Source organism: Papaver somniferum, chromosome 9, assembly GCF_003573695.1.
Source record: "Papaver somniferum cultivar HN1 chromosome 9, ASM357369v1, whole genome shotgun sequence".
Classification (NCBI taxonomy): domain Eukaryota; kingdom Viridiplantae; phylum Streptophyta; class Magnoliopsida; order Ranunculales; family Papaveraceae; genus Papaver; species Papaver somniferum.
In genome coordinates, this window is record NC_039366.1 from 89,121,681 (window position 1) to 89,137,489 (window position 15,809).

Consider the following 15,809-nt stretch of genomic DNA (forward strand, 5'->3'; position numbering starts at 1 on the left):
GAAGTGAGTGATTGATGGTTAAGCGCGAGAAAGAATGGCTGGCGCTCAAACTACAAGCGCTGGCGCCGTTGGGAAAGACGCCAACGAGCGCATCAGGGACGCCAGCGTTTGAGTCAAGACCGCCAACGACAACTTTTAAACGGTCACCGGAACAGCTAGTTTCCACCTATATAAATACGACTCGAATTTGATCTCACAAATTCACAACAATCCTTCATCCGATCAATCTTTTCTAAATTTCAGTTACTTTCAATTTTCAACCATGAATTCAAGATTTTGATTCTTCTGAGGAGGATATGGAGATGAATGAAATGTTGTACGAAGAAGATGAAGAAATGTGTATGGAGTTTTTGCATCAAATGGATGAAAATGCAGATCAAGATAGAAGACGACGAAATTTTATGTTGCAATTACAAACCGGGATCATACCAAAGCCTTTAGAGTCATATGAAGTTGCGACTAGAAGATGGACGTGGCGGAATCGACATTTTTACCATGAAAATATGATGCATGATTATTTTAATCATGACTATGTGTATTCCGATGAGGATTTTCAGCGTCGTTTCCGCATGGGCCACAACTTGACGCAAAGGATTATTGCCGAGCTTTGTCAGGTACAACCTTTATTTAATTATCAGTATAATGCACGACATGTACGAGGCTTTAGTCCCGAACAAAAGGTCATTGCGGCCCTCCGTATACTATGTTACGGGGTACCAGCAGATTCCACGGACGATTACATCCGTATTGGGAAAACAACCGCCTTTAGGTATCTCAAATTGTTTTGTGAAACAATAGTCGAGCATTTTGGTCCAACCTTTTTAAGAAAGCCTACTCAGGAAGATGTTCAAAGAATAATTGCAGAAAACACCAAGAGGGATTTCCAGGAATGCTAGATAGTCTTGACTGCATGCACTGGATGTGGCATGCGTGTTCGGTAGAATGGGCAGGCCAATATAAGGGTCATTATCCAAAACCAACTGTAATTTTAGAAGCTTCAGCTACTTATGATTGTTGGTTTTGACATGCCTTTTTTGGACTCCCAGGTTCAAATAACGATCTCAACGTTTTATATAAGTCATCATTGTTTGAAGATCTTAAGAATGGGGTCGCGCCGCACTGTAATTTCACCATCAACAATCATCACTACACTCACGGTTATTATCTAGCAGACGGAATCTATCCAGAATGGTCAACTATGGTTCAATCTTATAGACATGTATGCTTTGGTCCGACGTCTTCGAAGGATATGAAGTACTTTAACACCCAACAAATGAAATGCAGAAAGGATGTTGAACGCACTTTTGGAATACTGAAAAGGAAGTTTGCCATCATATCTGGGACGACACGCTTTTTTGATATTCAAGAAATGAACAAAATTATGCTGACTTGTATCATTCTGCATAATATGGTTATTGAAGAAAGCAGGCGTGATCCAACCTGGACTACTTTTCCAGATGAAGATTTGAGGCCGAATCTTGTGGTAGAGCATGGGCGCCCGGCAAGAGAATATAGACTCGCGACTGACAGACTCCACAATCGGGGAATCTATGCACAACTAATACAAGATTTAATTAAGCACCTTTGGGTTTTAAAAGGAGCAAGTGACGATGCGCGGGGGGGAGGCAGAGGCAGATGGAGAGGGAGATAGATGTTATATTAAATTAAAGGCAATTATATTAAATATAATTTTAATTAAATAAACGAGTACAATTAAATTAAACTTAACTAAACAAGAATTAAAATCAGTTATTAACAAGACTGAATTCATCTTCATTTTCTTCCGAGGCATCATCTTCGTCTTCTTCCACATTAACATACTCGCCAGTTTGTTTCAGGGGCTTGTTCTTGTCCGGCTGCGGCTTGTTGTTGTTCGGCCGCGGCTTGTTGTTGTTTGGAAACATCCATTTGCTTGGTCCATGTAGCATATTGTCGTTCATTCATTTTTGCAGTGTCCAAGGCTAGTAACTTGCTTAGCTTACAATCCATGTAGTATTGTTCTCGCGAAAGTCGACTTTTTTGTTGATTATTTATAGCAATGCCACGGTCCCTGGCTCTATCTGCTTCCATCTGCATCTAAAATTCCTTGTGTTCAGCATAGTTGAACTCGCTTGAACCTTCTTCTGCTGCTCGTTAGGCTGCGTCTCTCGCTGCTTTTGCAGCTTTCTGACCACCTCCTCTTCTTCTCTTGGATTTGATGTTAACGTCTAGATTACTATTGTGTTGATCCTGACTACCTGGATTTCCATCAGGTAAGGAAGCAGGCCCTCCATTCTGAAAATCCGGCGAGATCGAACCATGTGGTGATCTTGCAGGCACTTGATGACCTTCCAGCAAGTATGGATTAAACTTGTTAAGCACCCTCAAAATGGTGAAACAAGTTTCATGTTGGAAGCTGTAACCTTTGTGGGATCTTTGCCACTCTTCCCGACATCTTCGTTCCACATCCGCTTCGCCTTCACCATTTTTTCTGTTGTTCCACATTTGAGTGATCAAAGCTACATATTCACTAACGGATGCTAAAATTGTGTGAAAACGATGACACAACCCATCAACATCACGTCTATTAGTATTACCGGTTTCTTGATCAATTTTTTCTAAAATCTTACCATAAGAAGTTCTTTTTTTCTTGACAAATACCATTGATTTCATCTAATGTAAATAATACATAATTTCTGCAAAGTGACTCATCTTCATCCATCGTATACTTGGGACCACGAATTCTTGTGTTCCTTTGTTGTGATTGTTGTGTTTGTTGTTGTGAACGTTGTTGTGATCGTTGTTGTGAGGATGCCATATTTGTTATATGGAGATGAATTTTTTTCTGAAAGATTGAATTGATATGAATAGTTTTGTTTGAAAAGAAAAAGGAAAGTTAGAGACGGTATGGAAATTGTGTAATGTTGAGGTAGTGTTGAAGAATGTGTGAGTTTAAGTCTGTAGACGAAATGAATTTATAGGGAAAGGAAAGGAACAATGGTGACGGGATGGAAAGAGCAGTTGGCGCTCTTAGAAAGAACGCAGCGTGTTTACCAAAAACGCTAGTGTTTTAACAGACGCCGCGCGTTGGTTGTACAAACGCTAGCGTTTTTTCTTCACAAGCCAACGTTCGTAGCAAGATCGCCCGTCGTTATCACAGGCGCGCGCTGGATTTTCCATCTCGATGTTCAAATCAACAAATATATTGAGTTGAACATCCATTTTTCATGTTTGTTCCTTCCATAATAGGAACAAAATGAACAAACTCCAAGTTCGTTCATTCCATATGAACTGCTATCATATCTAAGAACTTGTTGGATGCCGTGGTTCTCTAAGCTGACTCATCTTCACGACTTTTCATGTATTAGAAAGTAATTTAATCATGAAAAAACAGAAAAAAAGTAAACTGAAAATTCAATAGTCTAAAGCAAGCAATTACTATCTTTCAAAAAAATCACTTTCCCTAATCAAAAACACGTACAAGGGAGCAGAGAATCTGCTGTTACACTGGAGTAACGGTGAATGTGCATTGATTAATCACACCACAAAAAACACCTTTTACTATTCAAACAATAAAATGTAGTTTGCAGATTTTGTAAATGATTTGGAATGAACTAAACTCATACTCTGTTTTTGCCTCCCAGGCCCTCAAACGTAGTTCGATCTACCACTGGCTCATACCACATCCGGCGATCTCCATAGTGGAAACTTTGGTGGTGGCATGAACGCGTCGTGATGATATCTATAACTTGATAATTCAGTTTTATACCCTAAATGTTTAATGGATCACTAAAAGATTCCACCTTAAATTAGACTATATTTGTTTTACCGACTACGATCATGTAATAAAACAATGATCACAAACCCGTATCTCATTTACTTTAAGTCACTATAAACAAAACAAAGCTAAAAACCAAAAGGTAGCGATTGCATATAGTGATGATAGAAAAGAAAATGATATCTAAGTTTCAATGGGTTACAGTCTGGTGACAAAAGAAGATCATGTAGCACTTTCAATTATTACTTCCTCCACCACCATATGTTCCCTAGGGATGTAATAATGCCATCTGCGCCCCACGATTCAAGCTTCGAGCTCGGTCCCAAGCATTTGCGCCTGCGGGAACTTACAGAAATGGAATCAAACAAGGCAGATGTAGAGATATTTAACAGCAAACTGACAAGTTCTATAATTTTTGTTTTTCCCCACCTACGATTAAAGTTTGACACGAAAATTCTTTCAGTTGTCCTTATGCAAGGCAAAACCCAAACGCATGAGGATCAACTGTTTTACCTTTCCCGAAGCAGACTGGAAAATTTGAGGAACTACATAGCCGAGCGGTCAGTTTTGCCGCTGAAGGATAAAAATTTGACACCCATTTAAGGGTTGGCCGCCAACAGGTACAAGTTATGACTGTTGTCATATCACACTCACATCTACGGATCTACTCGCCCCTCTTTACATGCCGCTTCTCCTTGTTTTTGAGTATTTATCTCTTTCATTATCTCCTTTGTCCATTTTAATTTTGGAGGCACAATTCGGGATACCTCCACGAATTGGGGAATACTCAAAAGAAAAAAAAAAAAAAAAAACATTATGAAATAATTGAAGTGTCCCTTATCCAAGTGTGTTTGGAGATACTTCAAATAATATATTTTGATTGTGAAAAATACTAGAACCCCCTACTATATGGGTTCAGCATATTGAAGCCCCACAAAATGGATCATCCACTATCAACTCCATACTTTAGGAAAATGATATTGTTAGGCCCAAAAAATCAAATTTTCTTCGGATATGGCCCATAATTAATTATTACGAATTTTAATAATGGCAACAGTACCCTTTACTATATATACAAGAGGAATCTCAGTAGATATTTTCATCAACAAATCTAACAAAACAGATAAGTTTTTTATCTCTATACTCGATTCAATTGAAATCTCGTCATGTTTTTAACAGAAATAAACTTATGAATGACTGATTTACGGTTTCAAAACCCTAATTCATTTGATTTCACTTCGAATTTTTGATCCGATTTGGAATCATAGTTTAGATCTATACTACTTTTATCATTCTCTTCAATTGGAACTAAGGTCTTCAGTGTTTTTTTTTTTTTTTACGAAATCTCTTTATTAGGATTTGTTGCTGAAATTTTGATCAAATCTTAAATCTAATTTCAGATTAATAATCATCGTGTTTTTATATTTCTACCCATATGAGATCATTGAAATTAGATAAACTTCAATCTATAGTGATTCTTTTTCGTTTTTTGTAATCATGTTTTGAAGTTTTATTTTGGATGATTCCATTCAGATCGAAGGAAAAAACCAATACGATTTTTCCTGAATCAACAGATCTCTAATCTAGGTAAGTTTTGAACGTTGTTGATATTGTTGTTGCTCGATTTGTTGATTTTTCATATTTAAACTATCAAATTATTTAGATTTCAAGTATGTTATATGAAATGTTGATAGTTTCCTGTCATCAATTATTAAGAGTGTTCTGATCTGCAATTTTTTTTGTTTATTTATTAGTAATTTTGAAAGCATAAAACTATTACATGTAAGTAACATGAAAACATGATTTAATTTGTGTTATGTTGGAAGTTCCTAATGCTTGCTACAAGGATGCTTGTTTACGAGTGTTTAGATTATGGAAATATGAAGTACTGGCTTGATTTGAGGATGTTCGTACTTTGATTTTGATTTGTCCGTATTTATGCCTGTCATTTTCCTTGGTAACAGGATACGTAAATTCTGATTACACATATCATATGCATGTGTAATTTCTGATTACACATGAATTTTGTATGTGTAGTAGAAGATTACACATGTGTTTGTATGTGTGTCAGCAGATTTTAGTAGCACCGACTTGATTTGGGGATGTTTGTACTTTCATTTTGATTTGTCCATAGTTATGCCTGTCATTTTCCTTGGTACCAGGATATGTAACTTCTGACTACACATGACATATGCATGTGTAACTTATGATGACACATGAATTTTGTATGTGTACTAGCAGATTACAATGCGTTTGTATGTGTGTCAGCAGATTTTAGTAGTGGCGGTGCTTTTGGAGTAGGTGGTCATTTTTTTATATTCATAGAAATCTTGAACTGATTATGAAGTGGTATTCGTTAATGAATCATTTGGAATTTGTAATTTTCAGGTGTCTGTGTTTGAGGCAGCTGTGAAGCATGGGAACAAGGTTCGGAAGATATCACGACTTGATTTCATTTTTCACTACTTGTCTCTTTCTGCGTTTGGTTTGCTTGGATATAAGCAACATTAACATTTTACTGAAGTTCACAGTTGAGTTTGTTTTTTAGTTTGCTTATCTTCAGTCTTGGTCTACAAACGAAGCTGTGGTGATTTTGGTGGCGGAGGTACATGTTTTGGAGGAGGATGAGAAGGTAGTGGTGGTGGCCAGCAGCGGTTCATGTGTGTCTGTTGAAAGGTAAATATTGAGCAATATTCGTTTCCATTTTTCTTTTGGCACTAGTTCATGTGTGTATACTGTATTGGTTCATTGTATTTATCAACAACATTAAGCATTGGTATGGTCTATTAGCTTTTGAAGTATGATGCCTTCAGACTTTACAAGTACGCAAGTTATATGAATGTGTAGCTGCTAGTTACACATGCTAATTAGAACTGTAACTACTAGTTACACATGCTAATTAGATGTGTAACCGCCAGTTACACATGTTAATTTTATAGAGATAGGTATGGAGAAACTGATCCGAATCGAAACCTACAGATAAAAGTACTGCTTTAGATGTGAAGAGCTTGCTGACCAGTTGGTTCTAGGATCAAAATTCTATATAATTGGATTTTCTATGGGAGGCAAGGCGACTTGGGGATGCCTCAAATACATCCCTCACATGTATGGTTTTGCACCTTCACTTTTTTATCTTTATTGAACTTGATTTGCTGAACAACTTTTGTTGCACTAGACATTATACATTTCTTACGAGTTTAGGTGTAAGACATTAGACATTTCTTTGCATTATATGGATGTGTAACTCTCAGTTACACAAGTCAGGTGCATCTGTAACTCTCAGTTACACTATTCAAATGCATCTGTAACTCCTAGTTACACTATTCAAATGCATGTGTAACTCCTATTTACAGTAGTTAATCTTCTCACATCATGCATTCATGTTTTCTGTGTTCTGCTATGATACTAGAATCCTACTCAGGCATGTATGAATAAATAAACTCGCGTCCCTTGTTTATGCAGTATTGAGATGCTTTCCAGTTTAAACATCCCATGGGTTATTCTCAACCTCTTTGAAAGAAGTGCTTTGCTAAATGAATCAAATGAAATAATTAATTTTATTTATTTTTTTGCACATAAGCTTAATTGCTATTGTTATGTACAACTCTTGTGGCACAACATATTTTTCTTTTGTTTTTCTTAATTTTTATATAGTTCCGTAACATTGATTGGATTCTTTTGAAACATGGTTATGTAGTTCTTTAGAAAGAATGTTGCATATGCACTTTCTCAAGGATTTAAGATGATTTCTGGTGTCAGTGAAACTCTTGAATAACGAGGTGAGAAGTGATGATTCTTAACTCTTTTATAGTTGAAAATGTGTGCTTTATATGGATGTGTAACTCTCAGTTACACATGTCAGGTGCATCTGTAACTCTCAGTTACACATGATATATGCATGTGTAACTCCTCTTTACACTAGACAGATGCATGTGTAACTCCTAGTTACACATGCTAAAATGAACAAACTTGCAACCAAAAAATTACACATGCTAGGTATCCAAGTCATATGCATGTGTAACTGTCAATTACACATGAAAAATGCATGTGTAGGGAGTTACACATGCTAAGATAGGTTATCATGTGTCTTTTCTGTGATATTTGTTCTATAATTTTGCCTTACAATTGTTGTATAATATTATTTTTTTTGCTTTTTGTTCATCCAACCTAATCCATGGATGTTTATTTCGTTGCAGATATGCAAGCATTTTGGAGTGAAGAAGACAAGAAGGAAAGGCAAAGATTTAAACTTCATAAAAGCTAATTGCTTAAATGTGGTACTGGTCTCGCTGGAATTGGAGTTGACGCTGAATACACAAATCAGATGCATGTGTAACTCTCACTTACACTAGATAGATGCATATGTAACTCTCAATTACACTAGACAGATGCGTGTGTAACTTCTAGTTACACATGCTAAGAAATTATTGTAACATATTTTTAATAATTTTGGGCTTAGTTTTAAATTTTATTTAATTAGAGGCTTAGTTTTAAATTTTATTTAATTAGGGGTTTGACAATATATGTAAGGGTATGAATATCTTTTAATAATCTGGGACCTAGATTTAAACTTTTTTTAATTAAGGGCCTCATATTATGGGTTATCCATGGGTTGGGCCTTAGCCTAATTTTCCCATTTTGATTAGATAAAAAAGAAGAAGGAAAACATTACTACATTGAAAAAGAAAAAATCTTTTCATCTCCCCTTTCTCTCTCCTCTTCTCCAAGAGAGAAAAAAAAAACCCAACTTCATTTTCTTGCTCAGATCTAGTCCATTTGGGGCTAGATCTGAGCAAGGATCCTAGTTTTCTTTTGTTTTAGTTTTAGAATAAAAGGATTCTTTCCTATTAGGTTTATTTTTTTCACCTTCTTGGTGATTTTTATCTTCACCTTCATGGTGATTCTTGTCTTCACCTTAATGGTGATTCTCTTTTATTTTAATGGTTGTTTGATCTTGATTATATGTTTGTTCAAGTACTTCCCCGGATTCAGATTACTCTGTATTCTCCGGTCAACAAATTTGCATATTACTGCTATACCATTGGAGCATCACTTCATCAGGAAGACGATTTATCAGATGGTCCGTGAATATTATGACTCTCCGATTCAATCGGTTCTTGCATTCTTGTATTAGGTCAGTATTTGGAATTCCTTCTCTTTTCCTTGTCGGAATTTTCAATCATGTACCGCTACAAACTTGCCTTTGAAAGTATTTTTCTTGGTTGTTCTATTTGTTATCAAGGTGCTCTTACTTTATACTTTTTGCAGAAATCTGATGAGGTTCAATATCAAAATGTTTGTTCAGTGCAACTAAAGTTGAATCAAATGATTAATCGTTCCTACACTGCAGTTAATCCTTTCAAATTTGGTCTTACTTTCTTGACAGCTTTGGTTTTAAGTGAATCTTTGAGAAAAAGATAAAATCCAATATATGAGAGTCAAACAACAAGAAAAACAAGAAGACGGTTAAGAATATTTAGGGTACGTTACGTTTTTCAATTTGGCGGAATTCGTTGAGGGTAAAACATGACAGATGTTCTTCAATCTAAGACAAAACATTAACCAGAGTATTATTGCAGTGACATATAATTTTTACAAGTTGGATTTCGACCCGTCTTTATTATCGTTTGTTTGAAAAACATAGGCTCTACAAATAGTTAAATCCTCTTCTAGAGTGTATTTTGGACCACGAAATCTGGGTGACACTCTGGGAGGAAATTTTAAATAATTTTTGAGTGAGATATAGAGAAAATTCAAAGAGACTCGTTGGATGATAGAATTTGTAGCCGTCTAGATTTATCCGTCGGCGGGCAGAGAAGGGTCGTGTGGGTTACCTTGAACTGCCAGCGGTTTTGCTGGGGCCGCGTAGATGATGCTAGTCTACTGGCAGCTAGAAATGAACCTCGCAGCTTGAGATGAGACGCGCGACTGATCAAGCACCACAATGGGCAAACTGTTAAATTTGCCCTCTTTTCTTGAGTCCATAGTGGGATCAAAATGCCCATAGGAATTTCCCTAAGAACTGATAGAAAAATATCAAGTAACCCATAAAAGAAGTTAGATGTCTTTTACGACATCCCAATTGTAAATCAAATTAGATAAATAAAACCATCTTAAATGTTATAATTTGCGACTCATACTTTTTGGGAGAAATTTTTTAGAATGTTCGTCGCAGAAACAGGGAACCTGTTTAATCGTAATCCTGAAGGATTGTCGCATCGTTTTAGTGTAATTATTCGAGAAATATCGCAATTCCTAGGTCTACTAGTGCACAATCACCGTAATAAATTGAACGGTGAAGCTGTAGATGAAGTGGAACCAAGAACAATAACAATGTGGGCAGTATCTCACAGCAGACCTTTCTCCTTCCAAGCTTATTTCAACATTCTTAGAGAGATCAACAGATTCAACCCCTTCACTGTCTTAGATGCTCCACCACCCGGAAATTGAACGATTTAATGCATATGCTATAATCTTAATGTAGTTGATTTAGTCTAGTGTAGTATGCTTTTATTATAACAAAGGTTGAAATTACTTATGATATTGATGGTGCAAATGCAAAGAAATGTTCATTAATTTGATAAACATAACACCAAAGTAAAATATAAAACGATAGTGAATCAATTAGTTCCCGTACTTTGATCATTCTACTCCACCAAAGAACACCTAGGACATTTCTCGAAGTGCTTTCTGTATGTGTCTACTTCTGTAGAAGTGCAGAAATGCATAAAAGTCCTACAACCGGGCTTTGAGCAGAAATGCATAAAAGTGCAGAAATGCATAAAAGTCCTACAAATTCTATGTGGACAACGTTTGAATTCGTGATCTCCATCTCCACAGTGCTCGCAGTGTAATAACTCAATTTGGCTTTAAGTTTGAAGTTTTTGTATAATGTTGCAAATGTTTCTTCTTCTTCTTTAACCTTTACAGCATCATCTAACATATGTGGTTCCTCTCGACAGTTGGGATCTTGACATTGCAAATACCTGATCTTTTTAGGTTGTGATTCAATGACCATTTGAAGCGTGAACAACATTCCTTTGGACACTTTGAATACATCCAAGGACATTGCATCTGACCGTGATTATCCATAAAACATAATGGACAAATATCTTTTGCTTCCCTTTACTATTAGAAAACATAGTAGACGGTATTGGATGAGAATGATTTCTGTTGGTTGGGTTGAGAATGAAAATTAGTGTGGTATTTATAGAGAAAAATAGAATCGTTATTTATTAGTCGTTGGTAATTCATGTGGGGCTATTTTGACCGTCAACTGATATATATATGCAATGATTATAATTTCTTACCCTATAAATCCAACTCTTTCCAACTCCAAATTCACACCTTATACACCAACTTGAATTTTAGTCTTTCATTCTAAAACTCTCTTTCTCTCAATCTGTAGAAAGATGTCTGCTAGAATTTGTGGTCTAATTTTACTTAAGAAGGAGATTTAGCTATCTATGAAGCTTACGTTTTCCATAAAATAAAATTTTTATGCGTGATAAAGCCATGTCACATACGTCTATTTGGCATAACATTTTCACACTATTCGTCTCAGAAACAGGAACCCCTGAAACCGAGATACTCGTGGAATGTATGCTCGTTTTCAATCAATTGATAACGCGGTAATGTGATTTCTTGATAAAGGAAGGGAAATTGATGGAGAAAAATTTAACGGTGTAACTAAAGCAGAATTGATCCAAATAGCTCTAAATGAATAGCATGAAACTCATGGCACACCTTTTCTTTACAAAGTTTGTTTCAAATTCCTTAAAGATGGTCCATCTCAATTACATTTGTATTGCATCCAGAGGGATCTCTCGCTCTTTACTATGGAAGAAGATGTTAATCTTATTCGATGTTGGCTATATATTGTAATGAGAAATATGACCAGTGATTATTTTTGGGAAAGGGTGTGTCAAAGGTTTGTAGCGTTGCTTAATGAACATTTAAGAAATATCGAGAGCCTTAAACTGAGTTTTTCATTCATCAATAAGGATGTCAGACGTGATACAGAAACTTTGTGGATGGTTCACCGTGATAATTCTGGATTGCCCATGAAAAACTGGTAAATATCTTAATACTTTTGTCCTCATAGAGCATTTGCATCACAGTTTAATTAAGTTATCATTTATCCGTTTTTTTTCTTCAGAAAACCCTGGGTCAAGCCCAGTTTGTTGAAGAAAACAAAAGAGAGTTTAAGCATTTTGAATGTTATGAACTCTATAAGCTTTACGTGCCTTGATTTGATGTTGTTTTCGTTATGAAATCAAAATATTGAACACTAATAAGTATTGTTTAATATGAAATGGTAGTCTAATTTAAAGTCTAAATATTTTCATCGATTAATATCACTGCCACTTCTTTTACAAGATATAAATTTAGACAATAATAAGAACTTAAATAATGACTTCAATAAATTTTCAGTATAATCTTTGGCCTCCTGTTTTTCTTCATTTGACGTATCTTCCATTCAACGCGCTCGTGAACTGTTTCTCCTTTGTTTTTGTAACTTTGATTGTTCACTTTCAAAACTGGAGTTTTTTTTTTTTTTTGCTTTTTAGCGAACCATATTCTTGGATTAACTTCCAAAACTTGCACTTCCCTTTTACCATTTTCAATATTTTTAAAACTACCATATATCTTAAAAACAACAGCTTCAAGTTTGACATCGCAATAAAATCTAATAGCTTTTTGAGACATTTCACTTAAAAATTTGAATCACTAGAGTAAATATAAGAAGAGATTTAGTAGAGGAAATCCAAGAGAATTGGATTTTAGTGTGAGTGGAGTGTTTGAAAGTAGTGATAATTTATAGTGGTAAAATTGTAGCTGTTTTTTTACTATAACAAAGTAGCCGTTGGCGGCGTCACTAAGCAAAGTAGCCGTCGGCGGGTTGCCAACAACCAAACTTCCACCGCACGGACTTTGTCTTACCACCAGCAAATTTAATTTATATAAACCGTGCGCTTCTTCATCAACCGCTGAACATTTTTACCATAATGAAAAATTTACTTTGCATATCCACCTGGCGGAATAAAAAGAATTCATAATAAGTTCCACATGAACCGCCTTTACTAACCTTTTCTCGAGGATATTCAAACACAATATGAGAAGTTGTTTTTGGGCTTTTAGAAGTAAAAAAAAAAGATGTACTTTTAATGAAATATAAATATTTTTTTACTTTTAACTTCTGGTATTAACTTCTACTCCTACTCCTAGATAATTAGGAGTAGAAACACTTCTGGTTTCATACACCCTCTCCTAATGTAATTTGCACCTTTCACTTTTGGGACTGTATCTCTCTCCTCTTTGAAATCTTTCCTTTACTCTCGAGTCTGAGCAGTTTAGGGGAAAATCGTGGGGCCCAGGGTGCATTACCATTTTGTTAGCTAGCATCTACTTCCACTATATATAAACACAATTCACCACTCTCAGTTTCCATAACTCAAAAACACATCAAGATACTTAATCTCCTTATCCGTCAAGATGTCACCACCCACTCTACTTCTCCTTTGTTCCTTACTAGCCCTACTTTCGTTCTACCCATCTCAAGCTTATTCCGATAACCATGTCTGTAACTTACCAGACCATGGTACAACCCTGAAAGTCATGCATATCTACGGCAAATGCTCACCATTCAAACCATCGAAATCACTTTCATGGGAAGAAACTGTGTTTGATATGGCTCGCAAAGACGAAAATCGTCTTCAATATCTTTCCAGCCTTGTTGCAAGAAGATCTGATGTTCCGATTGCATCTGCCAGACAGATTATCCAGAGTCCTACTTACATTGTTCGAGTTAACATTGGCACACCAGCTCAAACAATGCTGATGGCCATGGATACTAGTAATGATGAAGCTTGGGTACCCTGTAATGGCTGTTCAGGATGCTCTTCTAAGCTCTTTGATTCTACCAAATCCACTTCTTACAAAACTCTTGGTTGCGGATCTGCAGAATGCAAGCAGGTACACACATTATTGATACATAATAATTCTAAACTCATTTTTCAATGACCTGAAACTAACTTGTGCTCCGTTGATTTTGCAGGTTCGAAACCCAACATGTGGTGGATCATCAGTCTGTACTTTCAATCAGACTTATGGTGTTTCAACTTTCTCAGCAAACCTCACACAAGACTCAGTTCAATTAGCAAGAGACCTTATCCCAAACTTCGCGTTTGCTTGTCTAGGAAATGTAACAGGCAGCTCTGTCCCTCCACAAGGATTACTTGGCCTAGGAAGAGGACCCTTATCTCTCCTATCCCAGTCCCAAAGTCTCTACAAATCGACATTCTCATACTGTCTACCAAGTTTCAAATCACCGAACTTCTCCGGTTCCCTAAGGTTAGGACCAGTAGCTCAACCCAAAAAAATGAAGTACACCCCACTTCTAAAGAACCCAAGACGGTCATCTCTCTATTACGTTAACTTGTTATCAATTAGAGTTGGAAGTAAAGTAGTTGATATCCCACCAAGTGCATTAGCCTTCAACCCCACAACCGGTGCCGGAACAATTTTCGATTCAGGGACAGTTTATACACGGTTAGTTACCCCGGCTTATGAGGCAGTAAGAAATGAATTCAGAAGGAGAATTAAAGCCAATGTTTCATCGTTGGGTGGATTTGATACTTGTTACACACAACCCATTGTTGCACCAACGATAACACTTCAATTTAGCGGGATGAATGTGACTTTGCCGCTTGACAATATCTTACTTCACAGTACTGCTGGAGGTACTACTTGCCTAGCTATGGCCGCTGCTCCAGATAATGTGAACTCAGGTCTGAATGTGATAGCTAATTTGCAACAACAAAACCATCGGGTTTTGTTTGATCTGCCAAATTCCAGGCTTGGGGTTTCTCGTGAAACCTGTACCTGATTCAGAGAAATCACATGAATTCAGTCAGAAGACAAAAATCATCACAAATAACTAGTGTTGTTATTGGGTTTATGTATCATCTACGAGTCTTTGTTTTGTATCTCTTAATTTGGTCGCTTTTGGATTTTGTGGGTCATTTTGATGCAAACATCGAGCCTAATTAATCATCCAAGCAAGGGGCCTATGAGAATAGCGGTGTGAAGTGTTTAATATTTTCATGTTGTAGTACTACTACTGCTACTGTGCTGTCTGCGCATAATGATATCACGAGTTGGTTATCTGTTTGTGCATTGAAAAGTGGTCAGAGATATTGATTGCGTTGTTTGTCTCTCATCGCGCTTTCTAGATCTGTTTTTCTCACTCTATCTTCTACTTTACTCTTTCTCTAGTAATGTAATGATATGTTTTTTCACTGGGGTAGAAAATCTTTTCCACGAGGAGGCCTGGAGGGATCATTGCTGTGAGCACTGACCGGACTTTATTATGGTTTTATTAGGGTTTAAGATGGAGTATATTGGTAGATTCGGTACTAGTTGAGATACAGAGTAATGGAGAGACTTCGGATTCTATACTGTGAAAATGTTACTTTCAATGTAGCTAGAGTAATTTTGCTTATAAGCTTGACTGCTATTGACGATTCAACACAAAGAAGTCAAGTCGATCTCCCATAATTAGCAGTGGGTTTGTTTCTCCTTTACAAATTTTGGTTTGGTTCAGTCATGGGCTTATCAAGGTTGGGCTTTTTATGTAAGAATTCTGAAGTCCTTATCGAAGAACAGCTAAGAACGATTTTTTGGGGATCATGGTTTTTTTGGGAGGACCATGGTTTTATTTTGGATAAAGACATTAGAATTAATTTTAGGTCACCCCATATCTAGTTATTTATTTAATGTCTAATCTACCCTCTTAATTAATTTAGGTTATGATTAGTGAAATGATTTAGTTAAAAACAATTAGTGAGATTAAATTAAAAGATGGGTTTATTATTAGTTGAGTAGAATTATTGTGAGAGTGGAGTTAGAGAAGATGAAGGAGAAAAACATGGAAAATAAAAAAAAAATCCAATTCATCCCCTTTGAGTATTCAAGTGATGAAAACTCATCTGATTCTTCATCTCTATCCTCTCCTAGAATATTTGTTAATCTTCAAAATGATCCGGATTTG

The 15,809-nt window shown here is 36.2% G+C and overlaps 1 protein-coding gene across 1 annotated transcript; it reads left to right on the forward strand.

Annotated features, from left to right (window-relative positions):
- The first annotated feature begins 13,200 nt into the window (after nucleotides 1-13,200).
- On the forward strand, nucleotides 13,201-15,054 carry LOC113310266 (aspartyl protease AED3-like). The gene is made up of 2 exons (XM_026558880.1): nucleotides 13,201-13,732; nucleotides 13,815-15,054. The coding sequence occupies exons 1-2, from the start codon at nucleotides 13,253-13,255 to the stop codon at nucleotides 14,643-14,645; spliced, it is 1,311 nt and encodes a 436-aa protein (XP_026414665.1). The 5' UTR covers nucleotides 13,201-13,252; the 3' UTR covers nucleotides 14,646-15,054.
- Nucleotides 15,055-15,809: the final 755 nt, after the last annotated feature.

What these genes read in the sequence shown, in the direction of transcription:
- LOC113310266 (XM_026558880.1), top strand. Translation starts at nt 13,253, where the DNA reads ATGTCACCACCCACTCTACTTCTCCTTTGTTCCTTACTAGCCCTACTT. An exon ending in GATCTGCAGAATGCAAGCAG is followed by an intron (nt 13,733 to 13,814) that starts GTACACACATTA and finishes TTGATTTTGCAG; the next exon opens with GTTCGAAACCCAACATGTGG.